The sequence below is a fragment of the Bombina bombina genome, chromosome 6 (genome assembly GCF_027579735.1).
Source record: "Bombina bombina isolate aBomBom1 chromosome 6, aBomBom1.pri, whole genome shotgun sequence".
In the NCBI taxonomy this organism is placed as follows: domain Eukaryota; kingdom Metazoa; phylum Chordata; class Amphibia; order Anura; family Bombinatoridae; genus Bombina; species Bombina bombina.
This window is the reverse complement of record NC_069504.1, coordinates 806576332-806603918: the sequence shown is the minus strand read 5'-3', so window position 1 is coordinate 806603918 and position 27587 is coordinate 806576332. Positions and strand designations below refer to the sequence as shown.

The following is a 27587-nucleotide window of genomic DNA, read 5'->3' as shown; positions in this document are numbered from 1 at the left end:
AAGTGATAATGCATCCACTGCCTCCGCCTGAGGATCCCGGGATCTGGACAGATACCTGGGAAGTTTCTTGTTTAGATGAGAAGCCATCAGATCTATTTCTGGAAGTTCCCACATTTGAATAATCTGAAGAAATACCTCTGGGTGAAGAGACCATTCGCCCGGATGCAACGTTTGGCGACTGAGATAATCCGCTTTCCAATTGTCCATACCTGGGATATGAACCGCAGAGATTAGACAGGAGCTGGATTCCGCCCAAACCAAAATTTGAGATACTTCTTTCATAGCCAGAGGACTGTGAGCCCCTCCTTGATGATTGATGTATGCCACAGTTGTGACATTGTCTATCTGAAAACAAATGAACAACTCTCTCTTCAGAAGAGGCCAAGACTGAAGAGCTCTGAAATTGCACGTAGTTCCAAAATATTGATCGGAAATCTCACCTCCTGAGATTCCCAAACCCCTTGTGCCGTCAGATACCCCCACACAGCTCCCCAACCTGTAAGACTTGCATCTGTTGGGATTATAGTCCAGGTCGGAAGAACAAGAAGCCCCCTGAACTAAACGATGGTGATCTGTCCACCATGTCAGAGAGTGTCATAAAATCGGTTTAAAGATATTAATTGAGATATCTTTGAGTAATCCCTGCACCATTGGTTCAGCATACAGAGCTGAAGAGGTCGCATGTGAAAACGAGCAAAGGAGATCGCATCTGATGCGGCAGTCCTAAGACCCAACATTTCCATGCATAAGGCTACCAAAGGGAATGATTGTGACTGAAGGTTTTGACAAGCTGATATCAATGTTAAACTTCTCTTGTCTGACAAGGACAGAGTCATAGACACTGAATCTATCTAGAAACCTAAAAAGGTTACCCTTGTCTGAAGAATCAATGAATTGATTGGTAAATTGATCCTCCAACCATGAACTTGAAGAAACAACACAAGTCGATTCGTATGAGATTCTTCGAAAATGAGAAGACTGAGCAAGTACCAAGATATCGTCCAAATAAGGAAATACCAAAACCCTGTTCTCTGATTACAGAAAGAAGGGCACCGAGAACCTTTGAAAAAAATTCTTGGAACTGAGGCTAGGCCAAACGGTAGAGCCAAAAAACTGGTAATGCTTGTCTAAAAAGAGAATCTCAGACACTAAAAGTGATCTGGATGAATCGGAATATGCAGATACACATCCTGTAAATCTATTGTAGACATATAATGCCCTTGCTAAACAAAAGGCAGGATAGTCCTACAGTAACCATCTTGAATGTTGGTATCCTAACATAACGATTCAATAATGAAAGATCCGGAACTGGTCTGAAGGAATTGACCTTCTTTGGTACAATGAAGAGATAAAATAAAACCCCAGCCCCTGTTCCAGAACTGGAACTGGCATAAATACTCCAGCCAACTCTAGATCTGAAACATTTCAGAAATGCTGAGCCTTTGCTGTGTTAACTGGGACACGGGAAAGAAAAAAATCTCTTAGCAGGAGGCCTTAACTTGAAGCCAATTCTGTACCTTTCTGAAACAATGTTCTGAAACCAGAGATTGAGAACGGAATTGATCCAAATTTCTTTGAAGAAAACGTAATCTGCCCCATACCAGCTGAGCTGGAATAAGGGCCGCACCTTCATAGGTACTTAGGAGCTGGCTATAGGTTTCTATAAGGCTTGGATATATTCCAAACTGGAAATAGTTTCCAAACTGATACCGCTCCTGAGGATGAAGGATCAGGCTTTTGTTCCTTGTTGTGAGGAAAAGAACGAAAATGATTATTTACCCTGGAAAGAAAGGGAAAGCAAAGTTGACTTAGAAGACATATCAGTATTCCAAGTTTAATCCATAAAGCTTTTCTAGCTAAAATAGCTAGAGACATATACCTGACATCAACTCTAATGATATCAAAAGATGGTATCACCAATAAAATTATTAGCATGTTATAGAATAATAATAATGCTATAAAATTATGATCTGTTACTTGTTGCGCTAAAGCTTCTAACCAAAAAGTTGAAGCTGCAGCAACATCCGCTAAAAATATAGCAGGTCTAAGAAGATTACCTGAACATAAGTAAGCTTTTCTTAGAAAGGATTCAATTTTCCTATCTAAAGGATCCTTAAATGAAGTACTATCTGCCGTAGGAATAGTAGTACATTAGCAGGAGTAGAGACAGCCCCATAACCTTAGGGATTTTTGTCCCAAAAAACTCTAATCTGTCAGATGGCACAGGATATAATTGCTTAAACGTCTAGAAGGAGTAAATAAATTACCCAAATTATTCCATTCCCTGGAAATTACTTCAGAAATAGCATCAGGGAGATAAAACACTTCTGGAATAACTACAGGAGATTTAAAAACCTTATTTAAACGTTTACAATTAGTATCAAGAGGACCAGAATCCTCTATTTCTAATGCAAATAATACTTCTTTAAGTAAAGAACGAATAAATTCCATCTTGAACAAATACAAAGATTTATCAGCATCAACCTCTGAGACAGAAACCTCTGAACCAGAAGAACCATTATCAGTATCAGAATGATGATGTTCATTTAAAAATTCATCTGAAAAAAGAGAAGTTTTAAAAGACTTTTATGTATACTAGAAGGAGAAATAACAGACATAGCCTTCTTAATGGATTTAAAAAATAAAATCTCTTATGTTATCAGGAACACTCTGAAAATTAGATGTTGACGGAACAGCAACAGGTAATGTAACAGTACTAAAGGAAATTTTATCTGCATTAATAAGTTTGACATGACATGCAATACAAACAACAGCTGGAGAAACAGATACCAAAAGTTTATAGCAGATACACTTAGCTTGGTAGCTCCAGCACTGGGCAGTGATTTTCCTGAAGTATCTTCTGACTCAGTTGCAACGTGGAACATCTTGCAATATGTAAAAGAAAAAACAACATATAAAGCAAAATTGATCAAATTCCTTAAATGACAGTTTCAGGAATGGGAAAAAAATGCCAGTGAACAAGCTTCTAGCAACCAGAAGCAATAAATAATGTGACTTAAATAATGTGGAGACAAAAGTGACGCCCATATTTTTTAGCGCCAAAAAAGACACCCACATTATTTGACGCCTAAATGCTTTTGGCGCCAAAAATGACGCCACATCCGGAACGCCGACATTTTTGACGCAAAAAAACGTCAAAAAATGACGCAACTTCTGGCGACACGTATGACGCCGGAAACAGAAAACAATTTTTGCGCCAAAAAAGTCTGCGCCAAGAATGACGCAATAAAATGAAGCATTTTCTGCCCCCGCGAGCCTAACAGCCCACAGGGAAAAAGTCAAATTTTTTAAGGTAAGAAAAAATGATTGAAACAAATGCATTTATCCCAAATATGAAACTGACTGTCTGAAAAATAAGGAATGTTGAACATTCTGAGTCAAGGCAAATAAATGTTTGAATACATAAATTTAGAACTTTATAAACAAAGTGCCCAACCATAGCTTAGAGTGTCACAGAAAATAAGATTTACTTACCCCAGGACACTCATCTACATGTTTGTAGAAAGCCAAACCAGTACTGAAACGAGAATCAGCAGAGGTAATGGTATATATAAGAGTATATCGTCGATCTGAAAAGGGAGGTAAGAGATGAATCTCTACGACCGATAACAGAGAACCTATGAAATAGACCCCGTAGAAGGAGATCACTGCATTCAAATAGGCAATACTCTCCTCACATCCCTCTGACATTTACTGCACGCTGAGAGGAAAACCGGGCTCCAACTTGCTGCGGAGCGCATATCAACGTAGAATCTAGCACAAACTTACTTCACCACCTCCATCGGAGGCAAAGTTTGTAAAACTGAATTGTGGGTGTGGTGAGGGGTGTATTTATAGGCATTTTAAGGTTTGGGAAACTTTGCCCCTCCTGGTAGGAATGTATATCCCATACGTCACTAGCTCATGGACTCTTGCTAATTACATGAAAGAAATCAGATAAGGAAAATCACAATGTAAGTCAGATAACTCAGAGACTCTTCGAGCCGAGGAAATCGCCATTAAAAACAGAACTTTCCAAGATAACAACTTGATATCAATGGAATGAAGGGGTTCAAACGGAACCCCCTGTAAAACATTAAGAACTAAGTTCAAACTCCATGGTGGAGCAACAGTTTTAAACACAGGCTTGATCCTAGCTAAAGCCTGACAAAAAGCTTGAACGTCCGGAACTTCTGACAGACGTTTGTGTAAAAGAATGGACAGAGCTGAAATCTGTCCCTTTAAGGAACTGGCGGATAAACCCTTTTCTAAACCTTCTTGTAGAAAAGACAATATCCTCGGAATCCTAACCTTACTCCATGAGTAACTCTTGGATTCGCACCAATATAAGTATTTGCGCCATATCTTATGGTAAATCTTTCTGGTAACAGGCTTCCTAGCCTGTATTAAGGTATCAATAACTGACTCAGAAAAACCACGTTTTGATAAAATCAAGCGTTCAATTTCCAAGCAGTCAGCTTCAGAGAAATTAGATTTTGATGTTTGAAGGGACCCTGGATCAGAAGGTCCTGTTTCAGAGGTAGCGACCAAGGTGGACAGGATGACATGTCCACTAGATCTGCATACCAAGTCCTGCGTGGCCATGCAGGCGCTATTAGAATCACTGATGCTCTCTCCTGTTTGATTCTGGCAATCAATCGAGGAAGCATCGGGAAGGGTGGAAACACATAAGCCATCCCGAAGGTCCAAGGTGCTGTCAAAGCATCTATCAGAACCGCTCCCGGATCCCTGGATCTGGACCCGTAACGAGGAAGCTTGGCGTTCTGTCGAGACGCCATGAGATCTATCTCTGGTTTGCCCCAACGTCGAAGTATTTGGGCAAAGACCTCCGGATGAAGTTCCCACTCCCCCGGATGAAAAGTCTGACGACTTAAGAAATCCGCCTCCCAGTTCTCCACTCCCGGGATGTGGATTGCTGACAGGTGGCAAGAGTGAGACTCTGCCCAGCGAATTATCTTTGATACTTCCATCATTGCTAGGGAGCTTCTTGTCCCTCCCTGATGGTTGATGTAAGCTACAGTCGTGATGTTGTCCGACTGAAACCTGATGAACCCCCGAGTTGTTAACTGGGGCCAAGCCAGAAGGGCATTGAGAACTGCTCTCAATTCCAGAATGTTTATTGGTAGGAGACTCTCCTCCTGATTCCATTGTCCCTGAGCCTTCAGAGAATTCCAGACAGCGCCCCAACCTAGTAGGCTGGCGTCTGTTGTTACAATTGTCCAGTCCGGCCTGCTGAATGGCATCCCCCTGGACAGATGTGGCCGAGAAAGCCACCATAGAAGAGAATTTCTGGTCTCTTGATCCAGATTCAGAGTAGGGGACAAGTCTGAGTAATCCCCATTCCACTGACTTAGCATGCACAATTGCAGCGGTCTGAGATGTAGGCGTGCAAAGGGTACTATGTCCATTGCTGCTACCATTAAGCCGATCACCTCCATGCATTGAGCTACTGACGGGTGTTGAATGGAATGAAGGGCACGGCATGCATTTTGAAGCTTTGTTAACCTGTCTTCTGTCAGGTAAATCTTCATTTCTACAGAATCTATAAGAGTCCCCAAGAAGGGAACTCTTGTGAGTGGAAAGAGAGAACTCTTCTTTTCGTTCACCTTCCATCCATGCGACCTTAGAAATGCCAGTACTAACTCTGTATGAGACTTGGCAGTTTGAAAGCTTGAAGCTTGTATCAGAATGTCGTCTAGGTACGGAGCTACCGCAATTCCTCGCGGCCTTAGTACCGCCAGAAGAGCACCCAGAACCTTTGTGAAGATTCTCGGAGCCGTAGCCAATCCGAATGGAAAAGCTACAAACTGGTAATGCCTGTCTAGAAAGGCAAACCTTAGATACCGGTAATGATCTTTGTGAATCGGTATGTGAAGGTAAGCATCCTTTAAATCCACTGTGGTCATGTACTGACCCTTTTGGATCATGGGTAAAATTGTCCGAATAGTTTCCATTTTGAACGATGGAACTCTTAGGAATTTGTTTAGGATCTTTAAATCCAAGATTGGCCTGAAAGTTCCCTCTTTTTTGGGAACCACAAACAGATTTGAGTAAAACCCTTGTCCTTGTTCCGACCGCGGAACCGGATGGATCACTCCCATTAATAAAAGATCTTGTACGCAGCGTAGAAACGCCTCTTTCTTTATTTGGTTTGTTGACAACCTTGACAGATGAAATCTCCCTCTTGGGGGAGAGAATTTGAAGTCTAGAAGGTATCCCTGAGATATGATCTCTAACGCCCAGGGATCCTGGACATCTCTTGCCCAAGCCTGGGCGAAGAGAGAAAGTCTGCCCCCCACTAGATCCGTTCCCGGATCGGGGGCCCTCGATTCATGCTGTCTTAGGGGCAGCAGCAGGTTTCCTGGCCTGCTTGCCCTTGTTCCAGGACTGGTTAGGTCTCCAGCCTTGTCTGTAGCGAGCAACAGCTCCTTCCTGTTTTGGTGCAGAGGAAGTTGATGCTGCTCCTGCTTTGAAATTACGAAAGGAACGAAAATTAGACTGTCTAGCCTTAGGTTTGGCTCTGTCTTGAGGCAGGGCATGGCCTTTACCTCCTGTAATGTCAGCGATAATTTCTTTCAACCCGGGCCCGAATAAGGTCTGCCCTTTGAAAGGTATATTAAGCAATTTAGATTTAGAAGTAACGTCAGCTGACCAGGATTTTAGCCACAGTGCTCTGCGTGCCTGAATGGCGAATCCGGAATTCTTAGCCGTAAGTTTAGTTAAATGTACTACGGCATCTGAAATAAATGAGTTAGCTAACTTAAGGGCTTTAAGCTTGTGTGTAATCTCATCTAATGGAGCTGATTCAAGTGTCTCTTCCAGAGACTCAAACCAAAATGCTGCTGCAGCCGTGACAGGCGCAATGCATGCAAGAGGTTGCAATATAAAACCTTGTTGAACAAACATTTTCTTAAGGTAACCCTCTAACTTTTTATCCATTGGATCTGAAAAGGCACAGCTATCCTCCACCGGGATAGTGGTACGCTTAGCTAAAGTAGAAACTGCTCCCTCCACCTTAGGGACCGTTTGCCATAAGTCCCGTGTGGTGGCGTCTATTGGAAACATCTTTCTAAATATCGGAGGGGGTGAGAACGGCACACCGGGTCTATCCCACTCCTTAGTAACAATTTCAGTAAGTCTATAGGAAAAAACGTCAGTACTCGCCGGTACCGCAAAATATTTATCCAACCTACACATTTTCTCTGGTATTGCAACTGTGTTACAATCATTCAGAGCCGCTAACACCTCCCCTAGTAATACACGGAGGTTTTCCAGCTTAAATTTAAAATTTGAAATATCTGAATCCAGTTTGTTTGGATCAGAACCGTCACCCGCAGAATGAAGCTCTCCGTCCTCATGTTCTGCAAATTGTGACGCAGTGTCTGACATGGCCCTAATATTATCAGCGCACTCTGTTCTCACCCCAGAGTGATCACGCTTACCTCTTAGTTCTGGTAATTTAGCCAAAACTTCAGTCATAACAGTAGCCATATCCTGTAATGTGATTTGTAATGGCCGCCCAGATGTACTCGGCGCTACAATATCACGCACCTCCCGAGCGGGAGATGCAGGTACTGACACGTGAGGCGAGTTAGTCGGCATAACTCTCCCCTCGTTGTTTGGTGAAATATGTTCAATTTGTACAGATTGACTTTTATTTAAAGTAGCATCAATACAGTTAGTACATAAATTTCTATTGGGCTCCACTTTGGCTTTAGCACATATAGCACAGATATCTTCCTCTGAATCAGACATGTTTAACACACTAGCAAATAAACTAGCAACTTGGAAATACTTTTCAAGTAATTTACTATAATATGAAAACGTACTGTGCCTATAAGAAGCACAGAAAAAGTTATGACAGTTGAAAATTAATAAACTGAAAAGTTATAGCATCAAATCTTTGTAAAAAACACAATTTTAGCAAAGGATTGCTCCCATTAGCAAAGGATAACTAACCCTGATAGCAGAAAAAAAATACAGAAATAAACGTTTTTTTATCACAGTCAACTACAATCTCACAGCTCTGCTGTGAGTGATTACCTCCCTCAAAACAAGTTTTGAAGACCCCTGAGTTCTGTAGAGATGAACCGGATCATGCAGGGAAGACAAACTTCTGACTGAATTTTTTGATGCGTAGCAAAAGCACCAAAAAAGGCCCCTCCCCCTCACACATAACAGTGAGAGAGATCAGTAAACTGTCATAAATTAAATAAAATGACTGCCAAGTGGAAAAAAATAGTGCCCAAAACATTTTTTCACCCAGTACCTCAGAAAATTAAACGATTTTACATGCCAGCAAAAAACGTTTAACATTAATAAATTGAGTGTTATTAAAAAGCCTGTTGCTAGTCCCTGCAAATTAGGCTAAAGTTTTATGCATACAGTATAATTCCAGTGAAGTGCCATTCCCCAGAATACTGAAGTGTAAAATATACATACATGACAGCCTGATACCAGTTGCTGCTACTGCATTTAAGGCTGAGTTTACATTATATCGGTATGGCAGAATTTTCTCATCAATTCCATTGTCAGAAAATAATAAGCTGCTACATACCTCTTTGCAGATTAATCTGCCCGCTGTCCCCTGATCTGAAGTTTACCTCTCCTCAGATGGCCGAGAAACAGCAATATGATCTTAACTACTCCGGCTAAAATCATAGAAAAACTCAGGTAGATTCTTCTTCAAATTCTACCAGAGAAGGAATAACACACTCCGGTGCTATTATAAAATAACAAACTTTTGATTGAAGGTATGAAACTAAGTATAATCTCCACAGTCCTCTCACACATCCTATCTATTTGTTGGGTGCAAGAGAATGACTGGTAATGGCAGTTAGGGGAGGAGCTATATAGCAGCTCTGCTGGGTGAATCCTCTTGCACTTCCTGTTGGGGAGGAGTTAATATCCCATAAGTAATGGATGATCCGTGGACTGGATACACTTAACAAGAGAAATATCCAAAAAGCAATCAATTACGTAATATTTAAAATGATAAACAACTTAAGTGATCCCACAGAAGTTTTCTTACACAAATATAACAAGTTAATCAAGGAAAGGTATAACACGGGTGCAATAGCTGAGGAAATAAATGGTCAGTACTCTCTCCTAAAATTGCTACCTTCTGCCTATTACCCAAAATTGATGAGAATAAAGAACAACCACCAGGAAGACCAGTAATATCTAGAATAAACTCATTAACAGAGAAAGCTAGTAAAAATCCTGATGCTAGATTAAGGAAACTAGTTGTAGATATTTAATCTTACACAAGAGATACTACAGATATAATAAATAAACTGAGAAATGTTCATATTCCTGATTCAGCACCATTAGTTTCTTGTGATGGGGAATCACTATATACTAGCATACAAACTGAATGGAGCAGTTGAACATTTTTTTAAAGAATACAACATTAATATTAGAGGACACCAGATAATTATTGTTAGAACTATTGAACTTTGTATTAAATATAATTATTTTGTATTTAAAAAAAAGGGACATTAAACACTAAATAAATGCTATACAGAAAGGTACATTTTTTCATTAGTTGTTTAAATATTGACAAAATAAGTGTAAAGTTTTAGTGTTTATAAAGCAGTGGGTGCTGCCATGTTGTAACTTAGGTTTCTTTCTGTGCTGTGGCCAATAAGGGAAAGTTATAAATAGGTCACTAGAGTATGGAGCCAATGGCTGTGTGGAATATAACAGTGTTCTGCACTTTCATTTCTAACATTAACTGAAAAGCTCACAACTTCAGAACAGAATTACAGGAATAGGGGATATTGCAGAGTTTTTTGTACAGCTTATCATTTTATATTACCATCTAAGTGTTTACTGTCCCTTTAATGATCAGTTCTATTTACAAACATGTAGGAATGTATTGGCACTCCCTGCGTCTCTACTTAAGCTAATCTATATCTGGGCTGGAGGGAGGAGAATATAGTATTTAATAATGACATGAAAGAATACACAGACAATGTCCTTCACTGGTCCAGATATATAGATGATGTTTATAATTTGGAATGGTAGTAGAGCACAATTGGAGGAGTTTATACCAAAGATGAATAACTTCCGTTTGGTCTATTTGTGCAATATAAATGAAAAATAGAGATTCTTGACCTGATGATTAAAAGATCAGAGTATAATAAAATAGTGGATTTATATTGTAAACCAATAGCAACTAATACATTTTATGCAACAAGTGCTCATTTTCCAATGGCAATTAAAAATGTAACTCTTGGTGAATATTGAAGACTTAGAAGAAATTGTACTACGATGGAATCTTTTAAAACAAGACAATGTTATCCGATTCACCTCAACCTATGATTCTGTAAGTTCTGAGATACTTCTGATTTTCAACAAATATTGGCATATTTTATTATCAGATGAAAGATTAAAGCCTTTCTTACCTAGATGGCCTAAATTCACATATAGACGAGCAGCAAATCTAAAAAAAAATGTTAGTAAATTGCCCCTTTGATAGGAAAGTCAATAAATCTCCAATTTCCAAAGAATCAGCAGCATGTGGGCATTGTAAAATATGTCCACATATGAAGAAAATGATGGAAATATAAAAATTAAAATGGATTTTGGAGAAAGTGGAAATAAAAAATTATATGAATTGCCAGAGCACTGCATAAGCTGGATTGTAGGACTGTTTTCCAATGATTTGGGGGAATTAACTCTGTATTTAAAGTTGAATTTCTCTTAGAATACGCCTTAGGATTTATGTCCTGGTTTTCATTAACCCCTATAGTACTGTGCCAAAATTATTACATTTGGGAATACTGTTAATAAAGATAATTTAAAGATTGTGATTTTACTATAATAGACCATTTTCTTTTCTCCCCCTTCTTTCCTTTTTATTTTTAATTAATTATTTAAGGAGTGGCAGCACCAGGGAAGGGAAGCGATTACTCCTGGACCTGTTTTTATAATTTATTGTTACATGGTGCCAGTAAATATTACATTATCGAGAAGAAAAACCATACCATGTTCAAAAATAAGTACATGCCACCATGAAGTACATAAAAAAATAAGTGCATGCTACCTCTCTCGTGAGTGCACTCTCGGGAACTAGCACGAGTTAACTTCAAGCATTGTGCATGCGCAATTTGATCAAGTAGGCCTACATTTTCATTTTATATAAAAAACACTTTCGATTTTCAGGGGTGTGATCTCTATAGTGTGTGCGGCCCCTCACTAAGGGCGTCCCTGAATCCCCTTTTAGAAGCACTATGGTGACATTTTTAAAGGTTAAGAAAAAAATAAAAAAAATATACGGTTTCTATTTATTGGTTATGTTATCTTTTTATTACAATGTGCTCTATGCTTTCACTCAACTATTGCCTTTAACAGTGTACAATGTCCCTTTAAGCTTAAGAAATGTTGAGAAAACAAGATGGAGTAATAGCAAAAAAAATTAACCCAACACAAGTAGCGAAAACGCAAATATTTTAACTGTGGGAGGTGCTTGAAACACACACAGAAATTATACAAAATAGGGGGAAGAAAAAAAAGAATAGAATCCTTAAAGCACACACTTTATGTTCATAGGGCGTTAGGTAGACAGATAACAAATAAAGCTCCCTAAAGTTGTTTTTACCTCATACTCTAGCTGATTGACAACACCCTGTGATACGAGAGTCTCTGCATATTTCTGAAGGACTGTCTTCTGCTTGCGTATCTGCTTGTACATCAGGGGTTGCGTAAACATGGGCTCATCCATCTCATTATGACCATTCCTGCGGTAACAAACCTGAGATAGGAGAATATAGGAAATGCACTCATCAGGATATTGTCAAAATGTTACACTGTATAACCCATTTCTCAGATGAACTACACCCACATGCAAAAATAAGTAACCTATATATGGTCGTGCAGCATACATAAATTTCTACTGCAATCGTAGGTTTGTGCACAGAAAGGTACAGGATATAACATTTACATTCCACCTATTTACTAAAAATGACTGCCATTGGCTTTAAAGCAACATAAAAATTTTATATATATATATATTTATATATATATATATATATATATATATCTCATTTACGTAAACTTTGTACTTTGTCCCCATACAGATTCCAAAAAAGAAAATCTGTAATCTAGTTTTTCAAAATGCTACAAATTGCCGAAACCAGCTATTTGTTTTGCAGCATTTGCAGGTTACAGAATTTGCTTTTCCTAGGAAATGTGGGACAATTATACTTACATAATCTATAATTTTATTTTTCTATAACACAGCTAATAAATATTTTTTTGAGCACTTGAAACCTTACCAATTACTAGTGCAATTATTTAAGTAATAAGGAAATATGATCTTTTTGTGGCTTTAATGGATTAAGAACACATTCTATTATGTTGCAGTATACTGTACCATAGCTTGCCTATACCTTTGTATGTTACCAACAAAGTTAAAGGGACATAAAACAGATTTTTTTTTAATTTCATGATTTAGAAAGAGCATGCAGTTTTGAACAACTTTCTAATTTACTTCTATTATCTAATTTGCTTAATTCTCTTGATATCCTTTGCCGAAAAGCATATCTAGATAGGCTCAGTAGCTGCTGATTGGTGGCTGCAGATAGATGCCTTGTGTTATTGGCTCACCCATGTGCATTTCTAGTCCTTCAACAAGGGATATCTAAAGAATGAAGCAAATTAGATAAAATAAGTAAATTGGGATGCTGTTTAAAATTGTATTCTCTATTTGAATCATGAACGAAAATTTTTGGTTGTAATGTCCCTTTAAAGTCAACTCCGAAGAAGCATTACACTATTGATTACGAGCTGAACATGAACGGTGTAAACTCCAGACTTAAAGGGACACTCAATCAAAATTAAACTTTCATTATTCAGATAGAGCATACCATTTTAAACAACTTTCCAATTTACTTCCATTAACTAAATGTGCACAGTAAATTTATATTTAAACTCCTACTGAGCATGTGCAAGAATAAGTGTGTATGCATTTGTGAATGGCTGATGGCTGTCACATGGTACGTGTATGCATTTGTGATTGGCTGATGGCTGTCACATGGTACAGGGGGAGTGGAAAAAACAGAATTTATGTTTACCTGATAAATTACTTTCTCCAACGGTGTGTCCGGTCCACGGCGTCATCCTTACTTGTGGGATATTCTCTTCCCCAACAGGAAATGGCAAAGAGCCCAGCAAAGCTGGTCACATGATCCCTCCTAGGCTCCGCCTACCCCAGTCATTCGACCGACGTTAAGGAGGAATATTTGCATAGGAGAAACCATATGGTACCGTGGTGACTGTAGTTAAAGAAAATAAATTATCAGACCTGATTAAAAAAACCAGGGCGGGCCGTGGACCGGACACACCGTTGGAGAAAGTAATTTATCAGGTAAACATAAATTCTGTTTTCTCCAACATAGGTGTGTCCGGTCCACGGCGTCATCCTTACTTGTGGGAACCAATACCAAAGCTTTAGGACACGGATGAAGGGAGGGAGCAAATCAGGTCACCTAAATGGAAGGCACCACGGCTTGCAAAACCTTTCTCCCAAAAATAGCCTCAGAAGAAGCAAAAGTATCAAACTTGTAAAATTTGGTAAAAGTGTGCAGTGAAGACCAAGTCGCTGCCCTACATATCTGATCAACAGAAGCCTCGTTCTTGAAGGCCCATGTGGAAGCCACAGCCCTAGTGGAATGAGCTGTGATTCTTTCGGGAGGCTGCCGTCCGGCAGTCTCGTAAGCCAATCTGATGATGCTTTTAATCCAAAAAGAGAGAGAGGTAGAAGTTGCTTTTTGACCTCTCCTTTTACCAGAATAAACAACAAACAAGGAAGATGTTTGTCTAAAATCCTTTGTAGCATCTAAATAGAATTTTAGAGCGCGAACAACATCCAAATTGTGCAACAAACGTTCCTTCTTTGAAACTGGTTTCGGACACAGAGAAGGTACGATAATCTCCTGGTTAATGTTTTTGTTAGAAACAACTTTTGGAAGAAAACCAGGTTTAGTACGTAAAACCACCTTATCTGCATGGAACACCAGATAAGGAGGAGAACACTGCAGAGCAGATAATTCTGAAACTCTTCTAGCAGAAGAAATTGCAACTAAAAACAAAACTTTCCAAGATAATAACTTAATATCAACGGAATGCAAGGGTTCAAACGGAACCCCCTGAAGAACTGAAAGAACTAAATTGAGACTCCAAGGAGGAGTCAAAGGTTTGTAAACAGGCTTAATTCTAACCAGAGCCTGAACAAAGGCTTGAACATCTGGCACAGCAGCCAGTTTTTTGTGAAGTAACACCGACAAGGCAGAAATCTGTCCCTTCAGGGAACTTGCAGATAATCCTTTTTCCAATCCTTCTTGAAGGAAGGATAGAATCCTAGGAATCTTAACCTTGTCCCAAGAGAATCCTTTAGATTCACACCAACAGATATATTTTTTCCAAATTTTGTGGTAAATCTTTCTAGTTACAGGCTTTCTGGCCTGAACAAGAGTATCAATAACAGAATCTGAGAACCCTCGCTTCGATAAAATCAAGCGTTCAATCTCCAAGCAGTCAGCTGGAGTGAAACCAGATTCGGATGTTCGAACGGACCCTGAACAAGAAGGTCTCGTCTCAAAGGTAGCTTCCAAGGTGGAGCCGATGACATATTCACCAGATCTGCATACCAAGTCCTGCGTGGCCACGCAGGAGCTATCAAGATCACCGACGCCCTCTCCTGATTGATCCTGGCTACCAGCCTGGGGATGAGAGGAAACGGCGGGAACACATAAGCTAGTTTGAAGGTCCAAGGTGCTACTAGTGCATCCACTAGAGCCGCCTTGGGATCCCTGGATCTGGACCCGTAGCAAGGAACTTTGAAGTTCTGACGAGAGGCCATTAGATCCATGTCTGGAATGCCCCACAGCTGAGTGACTTGGGCAAAGATTTCCGGATGGAGTTCCCACTCCCCCGGATGCAATGTCTGACGACTCAGAAAATCCGCTTCCCAATTTTCCACTCCTGGGATGTGGATAGCAGACAGGTGGCAGGAGTGAGACTCCGCCCATAGAATGATTTTGGTCACTTCTTCCATCGCTAGGGAACTCCTTGTTCCCCCCTGATGGTTGATGTACGCAACAGTTGTCATGTTGTCTGATTGAAACCGTATGAACTTGGCCCTCGCTAGCTGAGGCCAAGCCTTGAGAGCATTGAATATCGCTCTCAGTTCCAGAATATTTATCGGTAGAAGAGATTCTTCCCGAGACCAAAGACCCTGAGCTTTCAGGGATCCCCAGACCGCGCCCCAGCCCATCAGACTGGCGTCGGTCGTGACAATGACCCACTCTGGTCTGCGGAATGTCATCCCTTGTGACAGGTTGTCCAGGGACAGCCACCAACGGAGTGAGTCTCTGGTCCTCTGATTTACTTGTATCTTCGGAGACAAGTCTGTATAGTCCCCATTCCACTGACTGAGCATGCACAGTTGTAATGGTCTTAGATGAATGCGCGCAAAAGGAACTATGTCCATTGCCGCTACCATCAACCCGATCACTTCCATGCACTGAGCTATGGAAGGAAGAGGAACGGAATGAAGAATCCGACAAGAGTCTAGAAGCTTTGTTTTTCTGGCCTCTGTCAGAAAAATCCTCATTTCTAAGGAGTCTATTATTGTTCCCAAGAAGGGAACCCTTGTTGACGGGGATAGAGAACTCTTTTCCACGTTCACTTTCCACCCGTGAGATCTGAGAAAGGCCAGGACAATGTCCGTGTGAGCCTTTGCTTGAGGAAGGGACGACGCTTGAATCAGAATGTCGTCCAAGTAAGGTACTACAGCAATGCCCCTTGGTCTTAGCACAGCTAGAAGGGACCCTAGTACCTTTGTGAAAATCCTTGGAGCAGTGGCTAATCCGAAAGGAAGCGCCACGAACTGGTAATGTTTGTCCAGGAATGCGAACCTTAGAAACCGATGATGTTCCTTGTGGATAGGAATATGTAGATACGCATCCTTTAAATCCACCGTGGTCATGAATTGACCTTCCTGGATGGAAGGAAGAATAGTTCGAATGGTTTCCCTCTTGAACGATGGAACCTTGAGAAACTTGTTTAAGATCTTGAGATCTAAGATTGGTCTGAACGTTCCCTCTTTTTTGGGAACTATGAACAGATTGGAGTAGAACCCCATCCCTTGTTCTCTTAATGGAACAGGATGAATCACTCCCATTTTTAACAGGTCTTCTACACAATGTAAGAATGCCTGTCTTTTTATGTGGTCTGAAGACAACTGAGACCTGTGGAACCTCCCCCTTGGGGGAAGTCCCTTGAATTCCAGAAGATAACCTTGGGAGACTATTTCTAGCGCCCAAGGATCCAGAACATCTCTTGCCCAAGCCTGAGCGAAGAGAGAGAGTCTGCCCCCCACCAGATCCGGTCCCGGATCGGGGGCCAACATTTCATGCTGTCTTGGTAGCAGTGGCAGGTTTCTTGGCCTGCTTTCCCTTGTTCCAGCCTTGCATTGGTCTCCAAGCTGGCTTGGCTTGAGAAGTATTACCCTCTTGCTTAGAGGACGTAGCACCTTGGGCTGGTCCGTTTCTACGAAAGGGACGAAAATTAGGTTTATTTTTTGCCTTGAAAGGCCGATCCTGAGGAAGGGCGTGGCCCTTACCCCCAGTGATATCAGAGATAATCTCTTTCAAGTCAGGGCCAAACAGCGTTTTCCCCTTGAAAGGAATGTTAAGTAGCTTGTTCTTGGAAGACGCATCAGCCGACCAAGATTTCAACCAAAGCGCTCTGCGCGCCACAATAGCAAACCCAGAATTCTTAGCCGCTAACCTAGCCAATTGCAAAGTGGCGTCTAGGGTGAAAGAATTAGCCAATTTGAGAGCATTGATTCTGTCCATAATCTCCTCCAAAGGAGGAGAATCACTATCGACCGCTCTTATCAGATCATCGAACCAGAAACATGCGGCTGTAGCGACAGGGACAATGCATGAAATTGGTTGTAGAAGGTAACCTTGCTGAACAAACATCTTTTTAAGCAAACCTTCTAATTTTTTATCCATAGGATCTTTGAAAGCACAACTATCCTCTATGGGTATAGTGGTGCGTTTGTTTAAAGTGGAAACCGCTCCCTCGACCTTGGGGACTGTCTGCCATAAGTCCTTTCTGGGGTCGACCATAGGAAACAATTTTTTAAATATGGGGGGAGGGACGAAAGGAATACCGGGCCTTTCCCATTCTTTATTAACAATGTCCGCCACCCGCTTGGGTATAGGAAAAGCTTCTGGGAGCCCCGGCACCTCTAGGAACTTGTCCATTTTACAAAGTTTCTCTGGGATGACCAACTTGTCACAATCATCCAGAGTGGATAATACCTCCTTAAGCAGAATGCGGAGATGTTCCAACTTAAATTTAAATGCAATCACATCAGGTTCAGCCTGTTGAGAAATGTTCCCTGAATCAGTAATTTCTCCCTCAGACAAAACCTCCCTGGCCCCATCAGACTGGGTTAGGGGCCCTTCAGAAATATTATTATCAGCGTCGTCATGCTCTTCAGTATCTAAAACAGAGCAGCCGCGCTTACGCTGATAAGTGTTCATTTTGGCTAAAATGTTTTTGACAGAATTATCCATTACAGCCGTTAATTGTTGCATAGTAAGGAGTATTGGCGCGCTAGATGTACTAGGGGCCTCCTGAGTGGGCAAGACTCGTGTAGACGAAGGAGGGAATGATGCAGTACCATGCTTACTCCCCTCACTTGAGGAATCATCTTGGGCATCATTATCATTATCACATAAATCACATTTATTTAAATGAATAGGAATTCTGGCTTCCCCACATTCAGAACACAGTCTATCTGGTAGTTCAGACATGTTAAACAGGCATAAACTTGATAACAAAGTACAAAAAACGTTTTAAAATAAAACCGTTACTGTCACTTTAAATTTTAAACTGAACACACTTTATTACTGCAATTGCGAAAAAACATGAAGGAATTGTTCAAAATTCACCAAATTTTCACCACAGTGTCTTAAAGCCTTAAAAGTATTGCACACCAAATTTGGAAGCTTTAACCCTTAAAATAACGGAACCGGAGCCGTTTTGAACTTTAACCCCTTTACAGTCCCTGGTATCTGCTTTGCTGAGACCCAACCAAGCCCAAAGGGGAATACGATACCAAATGACGCCTTCAGAAAGTCTTTTCTAAGTATCAGAGCTCCTCTCACATGCGACTGCATGCCATGCCTCTCAAAAACAAATGCGCCACACCGGCGCGAAAATGAGGCTCTGCTTATGCTTTGGGAAAGCCCCTAAGAATAAGGTGTCTAAAACAGTGCCTGCCGATATTATTATATCAAAATACCCAGATAAAATGATTCCTCAAGGCTAAATATGTGTTAATAATGAATCGATTTAGCCCAGAAAAAGTCTACAGTTTTAATAAGCCCTTGTGAAGCCCTTATTTACGATCATAATAAACATGGCTTACCGGATCCCATAGGGAAAATGACAGCTTCCAGCATTACATCGTCTTGTTAGAATGTGTCATACCTCAAGCAGCAAGAGACTGCACACTGTTCCCCCAACTGAAGTTAATTGCTCTCAACAGTCCTGTGTGGAACAGCCATGGATTTTAGTGACGGTTGCTAAAATCATTTTCCTCATACAAACAGAAATCTTCATCTCTTTTCTGTTTCTGAGTAAATAGTACATACCAGCACTATTTCAAAATAACAAACTCTTGATTGAATAATAAAAACTACAGTTAAACACTAAAAAACTCTAAGCCATCTCCGTGGAGATGTTGCCTGTACAACGGCAAAGAGAATGACTGTGGTAGGCGGAGCCTAGGAGGGATCATGTGACCAGCTTTGCTGGGCTCTTTGCCATTTCCTGTTGGGGAAGAGAATATCCCACAAGTAAGGATGACGCCGTGGACCGGACACACCTATGTTGGAGAAAGACATAACTTTTAAAATTGTCAGAAAAAAAATCTACTACTTATTTGAAGTTCAGACTAAGGGGCCTATTTATCTTATGTCTGTCAGACCTGATCCGACACTGCGGATCAGGTCCGACAGACATCGCTGAATGCGGAGAGCAATACGCTCTCCGTATTCAGCATTGCACCAGCAGCTCTTGTGAGCTGCTGGTGCCACGCCGCCCCCTGCAGATTTGCGGGTTGATTTCCGGCGATTCCTGTCCGCCTCATCAGTGCAGGCGGACAGGGTTATGGAGCAGCAGTCTTTAGACCGCTGCTCCATAACTTGTGTTTCTGGCGAGTCTGAAGACTCGCCAGAAACACGGGCCCACAAGCTCCTTACGGAGCTTGATAAATGGGCCCCAATGTGCTATTGCATTGTCTTGGTATCTTGCAATTGTTGATTATGCAAATCTACTGTGTTGACTGGTCCTTTAAAACTGCTATATTCCACGCAGTCATTGGTTGAACACTCTAGTGGATCCTTTTATAAAACTGTCACTAACAGGACTCGGAGAGAAAAAAAATCCAAGGTTACAACATGGTTGAGCATATTAATGGACACTTTTACAGATTTATTTCAATATTTAAATTAATATAGTAAAAAATATATCTGCACATTATTCAAGTCATTCTAGCTAGCAGTTTGTTTTTAAAGTCTCTGGGATGTATTTTCATGCAAAAACAGAATTTATGCTTACCTGATAAATTACTTTCTCCAACGGTGTGTCCGGTCCACGGCGTCATCCTTACTTGTGGGATATTCTCTTCCCCAACAGGAAATGGCAAAGAGTCCCAGCAAAGCTGGTCACATGATCCCTCCTAGGCTCCGCCCACCCCAGTCATTCGACCGACGGACAGGAGGAAATATATATAGGAGAAACCATAGGATACCGTGGTGACTGTAGTTAGAGAAAATAATTCATCAGACCTGATTAAAAAACCAGGGCGGGCCGTGGACCGGACACACCGTTGGAGAAAGTAATTTATCAGGTAAGCATAAATTCTGTTTTCTCCAACATTGGTGTGTCCGGTCCACGGCGTCATCCTTACTTGTGGGAACCAATACCAAAGCTTTAGGACACGGATGAAGGGAGGGAGCAAATCAGGTCACCTAAATGGAAGGCACCACGGCTTGCAAAACCTTTCTCCCAAAAATAGCCTCCGAAGAAGCAAAAGTATCAAATTTGTAAAATTTGGCAAAAGTGTGCAGTGAAGACCAAGTCGCTGCCTTACATATCTGGTCAACAGAAGCCTCGTTCTTGAAGGCCCATGTGGAAGCCACAGCCCTAGTGGAGTGAGCTGTGATTCTTTCAGGAGGCTGCCGTCCGGCAGTCTCATAAGCCAATCGGATAATGCTTTTAAGCCAAAAGGAAAGAGAGGTAGAAGTCGCTTTTTGACCTCTCCTTTTACCAGAATAAACAACAAACAAGGAAGATGTTTGTCTGAAATCTTTAGTAGCCTCTAAATAGAATTTTAGAGCACGGACTACGTCCAAATTGTGTAACAAACGTTCCTTCTTTGAAACTGGATTCGGACACAAAGAAGGTACAACTATCTCCTGGTTAATATTTTTGTTGGAAACAACTTTCGGAAGAAAACCAGGCTTAGTACGCAAAACCACCTTATCTGCATGGAACACCAGATAGGGCGGAGAACACTGCAGAGCAGATAACTCTGAAACTCTTCTAGCAGAAGAAATTGCAACCAAAAACACAACTTTCCAAGATAATAACTTAATATCTACGGAATGTAAGGGTTCAAACGGAACCCCTTGAAGAACTGAAAGAACTAGATTTAGACTCCAGGGAGGAGTCAAAGGTCTGTAAACAGGCTTGATCCTAACCAGAGCCTGAACAAATGCTTGAACATCTGGCACAGCTCCCAGTCTTTTGTGAAGTAAAACAGATAAAGCAGAGATCTGTCCCTTCAGAGAACTTGCAGATAATCCTTTCTCCAAACCTTATTGTAGAAAGGATAGAATCTTAGGAATTTTTATCTTGTTCCATGGGAATCCTTTAGATTCACACCAACAGATATATTTTTTCCATATTTTATGGTAAATTTTTCTAGTTACAGGCTTTCTAGCCTGAATCAGAGTATCTATTACAGAATCTGAAAACCCACGCTTTGATAAAATCAAGCGTTCAATCTCCAAGCCGTCAGTTGGAGGGAAACCAGATTCGGATGTTCGAATGGACCCTGAACAAGAAGGTCCTGTCTCAAAGGTAGCTTCCATGGTGGAGCCGATGACATATTCACCAGGTCTGCATACCAAGTCCTGCATGGCCACGCAGGAGCTATCAAGATCACCGAGGCCCTCTCCTGATTGATCCTGGCTACCAGCCTGGGGATGAGAGGAAACGGTGGGAATACATAAGCTAGGTTGAAGGTCCAAGGTGCTACTAGTGCATCTACTAGGGTCGCCTTGGGATCCCTGGATCTGGACCCGTAGCAAGGAACCTTGAAGTTCTGACGAGACGCCATCAGATCCATGTCTGGAATGCCCCATAATTGAGTTATTTGGGCAAAGATTTCCGGATGAAGTTCCCACTCCCCCGGATGGAATGTCTGACGACTCAGAAAATCCGCTTCCCAATTTTCCACTCCTGGGATGTGGATCGCAGACAAGTGGCAGGAGTGATCCTCCGCCCATTGAATTATCTTGGTCGCTTCTTTCATCGCCAGGGAAGTCCTTGTTCCCCCTGATGATTGATATATGCAACAGTCGTCATGTTGTCTGACTGAAACCTTATGAATTTGGCCTTTGCTAGTTGAGGCCAAGCTCTGAGAGCATTGAATATCGCTCTCAGTTCCAGAATGTTTATCGGGAGAAGAGACTCTTCCCGAGACCATAGACCCTGAGCTTTCAGGGATTCCCAGACCGCGCCCCAGCCCATGAATCTGAAATTTCTCCATCAGACAAAACCTCCCTCATGGCCCCTTGAGATTGGTGTGAGGGTATGTCAGAACAGTTATCATCAGCGTCCTCTTGCTCTTCAGTGTTTAAAACAGAGCAATCGCGCTTTCTCTGATAAGTAGGCATTTTGGATAAAAGATTTGCTATGGAGTTATCCATTACAGCCGTTAATTGTTGCATGGTAATAAGTATTGGCGCACTAGACACAGTAGGGGATGATGTAGTATCATGTTTACTCCCCTCATTTGAGGAATCATCTTGGGCAATATCATTATCTGTTGCATTACTGTCCTTACTTTGTTTGGACACTATGGCACAATTATCACATAAATTTAAATGGGGAGACACATTGGCTTTCATACATATAGAACATAGCTTATCTGATGGTACAGACATGTTAAACAGGCTTAAACTTGTCAACAAAGCACAAAAAACGTTTTAAAATAAAACCGTTACTGTCACTTTAAATTTCAAACTGAAAACACTTTATTACTGAATATGTGAAAAAGTATGAAGGAATTGTTCAAAATTCACCAAAATTTCACCACAGTGTCTTAAAGCATTAAAAGTATTGCACACCAAATTTCAGAGCTTTAACCCTTAAATTAACGGAACCGGAGCCGTTTTTACATTTAACCCCTATACAGTCCCAGAATGAGGCTCTGTCTATAACTAGAAAGGCCCCCATCTGAAAAAGGTGTCCAACACAGTGCCTGCCGTTTTTCTAAACGTTCCCCAAGATTATAATACCAATAATTAGTTAGAATCTGCATAATATGCCTAGTAAAGCAATTGTTTTAGCCCAGAAAAATGTCTACAAGTTTTTAAGCCCTTTTTGAAGCCCTTTATTCTTTTATGTTTAACTAAGAAAATGGCTTACCGGTCCCCATGAGGGGAAATGACAGCCTTCCAGCATTACATGGTCTTGTTAGAAATATGGCTAGTCATACCTTAAGCAGAAAAGACTGCTAACTGTTTCCCCCAACTGAAGTTACTTCATCTCAACAGTCCTGTGTGGAAACAGCAATCGATTTTAGTTACTGTCTGCTAAAATCATCTTCCTCTTACAAACAGAAATCTTCATCCTTTTCTGTTTCAGAGTAAATAGTACATACCAGCACTATTTTAAAATAACAAACACTTGATAGAAGAATAAAACTACATTTAAACACCAAAAAACTCTTAACCATCTCCGTGGAGATGTTGCCTGTGCAACGGCAAAGAGAATGACTGGGGTGGGCGGAGCCTAGGAGGGATCATGTGACCAGCTTTGCTGGGACTCTTTGCCATTTCCTGTTGGGGAAGAGAATATCCCACAAGTAAGGATGACGCCGTGGACCGGACACACCAATGTTGGAGAAAATAATTTAGTTGATACTCTTTCCCATGCCTGTTAAAAGTTATTGGTGTCTTAAGCAAAAAAAAAAAAAAAAAAAAAAAAGATTTTTGTATTGAATGTTAAATGTAAGAAAAAGCAACAAATACTCTAGAAGTTTAGCTTAATATTAAGATAGCTACATGGAAATAGGCAATAAATTTCAACAATTTCATCAAGGTCAAACCCTTCTTTCTCCTGACACTTCCCTCTCCATCCAGTTTTAAATTTTAGTCAAGCAAAGTGAGTAGGCAAAAGAAGAAATTAGAGCTGCAACAAATAATCATTATAAATCGATAATAATCGATTATGAAAATAGTTGTCATCGACTCTCATAATTGATTAGTTGGTTTGCAATTAGTTGGTCTGTGCACAGCACCAGCTGCTTCACTCCAATGAACTCCTGCGCATGGTATTGTGTTTTATGGTTATGCCCTTAGCCTAAAGGATGTCTACAGACATTTACTTTTCACTTTTTCAGGACAGTATAAGTTTACAACTACTCCTGGCTTATGTGCAACCCGGAAATAATTGGAGTCATCATTTAGATTGTTTGTATTAAATCAGTTAATTTGGGACTATGCTTTGTATGATATAGTGCCAAGCTTGTTATTTACACCTAGCCCTAGATTGATGGGAGTTATTTGAATTGATGTGCACTATTATCTGTTTGCACAATTATTAGCGGATTGCTTGCTATTGCTAATTATATATACTGTATATATAAATGTGTATGGCTTTGTCCTGTTATTGATATAAAGTCCTTAGCGCTTTTGACTTTTTTTTATATTTTTAATAAATGGTGATATGTACCAGATTCAACTCTCTAAATATATATCTGTTATTTTTTAGAGCGGACTAGATATTTTTCCCTAACCTTATAGCTGGTTATTTACCATTGAATATAGATATTCAAGTTCCACTAGCCTACACAGCTTATCCACTCATAGTTTTGTCCATGCAGTGCACTTTGTCTCAAAGCCTGAACCTAAATTTGGTCTCCAGTTGCAGTGTCTGCTTGCAAGAACTGGGGCTGAGCATGAGGTCAACACATACCTACGTGGTGCACACTGGTCCACGGTAGTCATTTCTTTGCTTGAAGGGTGGTATTCACTGTGAATGGCAGATCTTTCTCGGACCAACCTGGAGTTGTATTTCAGTGTGCACAGTGATCCCTGTGGTGTGCCACTGATATGGTGACAATGCATGTGTTTTAAAGTTTGGGGTTGTTAATCTAAAGATGGAGAGGAGACCTAGTAGAGGTGGCACTGAATGAGAAATCTTAGTATACTCATACCCTGTAAGATGTGAGGCACTGTAAGAACACCAATTGAGATCATGTGAAATCTCCTTGTGAAGGAGAAGTAGTGGGTAGCTGACAGGCACTCAATAGCATCATTTCTGAAGGTTCAAAAGAATCAAAGGGAATTCTAAAAGACCCATTGAAGAGTGATTGGGTAGTTGGGTCGATTATTTGTCCATTCCATTTGAGCAACATATTGAGGGGGAAATGTACCTGACATATATGGGATGGAGAAGATATGCATATAGAACAGAAGTAATACTTTGTTGTTCCATAGATTAGAGATAATCTCTTGGGAGTGGTGATAAATGGAAGTCAAGTGCCCAGGCTAAACAAGAAAAAGAGATTGTAAAACCTTCTATATTATTGAGACCTTCTCAATATGAGAAAACGAGATAAGTAAGCTGTTGCAGTATGCATGCAACTCTTGTTGTGATAATCTCTTACTTCGGACCGCAGAAAATCAATAGTAGCATTTGCAAACTTCAGTAAATCACTGTAGATGAGGTCCAGAGCTGTATGTAGCCTGTGAATTCTCACGCAGTACACAAGGCAACAGTGTGCCAGATGCAAAGAAAAAAATACTGAAGATGAATGGCAAGTATAATTATGGAGTACTACACACTAAACAAAGAAGATTGCGTTAAAACAATTTAACTCTGTTAAAAGGTAAAATACACAAAGTTGTATAACTGTGCCAATGGTTAGAAAATGAGAAACATACATACTCCAACTACTGGCTGTATCCTTATCTGAGCACAATGAAGGTGTTTCCAGCACTACAACCTTAACTACTTGATTAACTCTTTTGAATTAGTTAAAAGGCATATTTGAAGATTCAAATTGATCGTGCAACTCAAAAAAAAATGGAAATTTATGCTTACCTGATAAATTGATTTCTTTTACGATATACCAAGTCCACGGGTTTCATCCTTACTTGTGGGATATAATCCTCCTGTTAACAGGAAGTGGCAAAGAGCACCACAGCAGAGCTGCTATATAGCTCCTCCCTTAACTCCTCCCCCCAGTCATTCGACCGATGGTATAGGAAGAGAAAGGGAAAAACTAAAAAGGTGCAGAGGTGACTCAAGTTTAGAAAAAATAAATCCTGTCCCAAAATAACAGGGTGGGCTGTGGACTCGGTAGATCGTAAAAGAAATCAATTTATCAGGTAAGCATAAATTTCCTTTTCTTTTACAAGATATAGAGAGTCCACGGGTTTCATCCTTACTTGTGGGATGCCAATACCAAAGCTTTAGGACACGGATGAAAGGGAGGGACAAGACAGGAACCTAAACGGAAGGTACCACTGCTTGAAGCACCTTTCTCCCAAAAATAGTCTCAGAAGAAGCAAAAGTATCAAATTTGGAAAATTTGGAAAAAGTATGAAGGAAGGACCAAGTCGCAGCCTTACAAATCTGTTCAACAGAAGCATCGTTTTTAAAAGCCCATGTGGAAGCCACAGCTCTAGTGGAATGAGCCGTAATTTTTTCAGGAGGCTGATGTCCAGCAGTCTCGTATGCCAGGCGGATGATGCTTTTCAGCCAAAAAGAGAGAGAGGTAGCCGAAGCTTTTTGACCCCTACGTTTTCCAGAATAAACAACAAACAGAGAAGATGTTTGACGGAAATCCTTGGTCGCTTGTAAATAAAATTTTAAAGAACGAACCACGTCCAAGTTATGTAACAGACGTTCCTTCTTAGAGGAAGGATTAGGACACAAGGAAGGAACCACAATTTCCTGATTAATATTCTTATTTGAAACAACCTTAGGAAGAAATCCAGGTTTAGTACGCAAAACCACCTTATCAGAATGGAATATAAGATAAGGGGAAAACGCAGAAAACTCGGAAACTCTTCGAGCAGAAGAGATAGCAACTAAAAACAAAACTTTCCAAGATAACATCTTAATATCTATGGAATGCATGGGTTCAAACGGAACACCTTGAAGAACATTAAGAACTAAATTCAAACTCCATGGCGGAGCAATAGGTTTAAACAAAGGTTTGATTCTGATTAAAGCCTGACAAAATGCCTGAACGTCTGGGACATCTGCCAGACGCTTGTGAAGTAAAATTGACAAAGTAGAAATTTGTCCCTTTAAGGAACTAGCTGATAATCCCTTCACCAATCCTTCTTGGAGAAAAGACATAATCTTAGGAATCCTAACCTTACTCCATGAGTAGCCCTTGGATTCACACCAATAAAGATATTTACGCCATATCTTATGGAAATTTTTTCTAGTGACTGGCTTGCGAGCCTGAATCAGAGTATCAATAACCGACTCAGAGAAACCAAGCGTTCAATCTCCAAGCATCTAGGCTGCCCCAGTGTCTAACCATAGCCCTTAAGTGTCCCTTGCTGAAGTCTCTCACAAGGATCAATATACACAGGAGTACAGTACCACCCTACCCGGACTACTGCTTACCCCTTTTCCAATTTAGGAAATATGTCAGCCGATTCTGATCCACCAAGTCTCCTCAGAATATAAATGACTGCACATACCTCAATGCTGCTTGCAGCAGCAAACGTTCCCCACACTGAAGATTTCTTGTACTCCTCAGCCAATCTTGTGGGAAAACAACATGGATCTCAGTTACAACTGCTGAGATCATCAAACTCAAGGCAGAATTCTTCTTCTATGTCCTGCCTGAGGAAAACAGTACTCTCCGGTACCATTTAAAATAAAAAACTCTTGATTGAAGAAACTAAAAACTATCATTTTATCACCACTTAAACTTTACCCTTCCTATTACTAGCACAGGCAAAGAGAATGACTGGGGGGAGGAGTTAAGGGAGGAGCTATATAGCAGCTCTGCTGTGGTGCTCTTTGCCACTTCTTGTTAACAGGAGGATTATATCCCACAAGTAAGGATGAAACCCGTGGACTCGGTATATCTTGTAAAAGAAAAAAATATGTTCAGTTTACATCTATTATCAAATTTGTTTTATTGCTTTGGTATCCTTTGTTGAAAAGCTTACTTAGGAGCATGCACGTCTGTATATGTCAACAGTTATTCAACA

At 40.6% G+C, this 27587-nt stretch overlaps 1 protein-coding gene across 1 annotated transcript in view; it reads right to left on the bottom strand.

Annotated features, from left to right (window-relative positions):
- Window positions 1–27587, bottom strand: part of OGDH (oxoglutarate dehydrogenase) — a 281110-nt gene that overhangs the window by 75711 nt on the left and 177812 nt on the right. The window contains exon 12 of the mRNA XM_053718145.1: window positions 11627–11779. Coding sequence (XP_053574120.1) covers window positions 11627–11779 — 153 coding nt within the window. The remainder of the gene's footprint in view (window positions 1–11626; window positions 11780–27587) is intronic.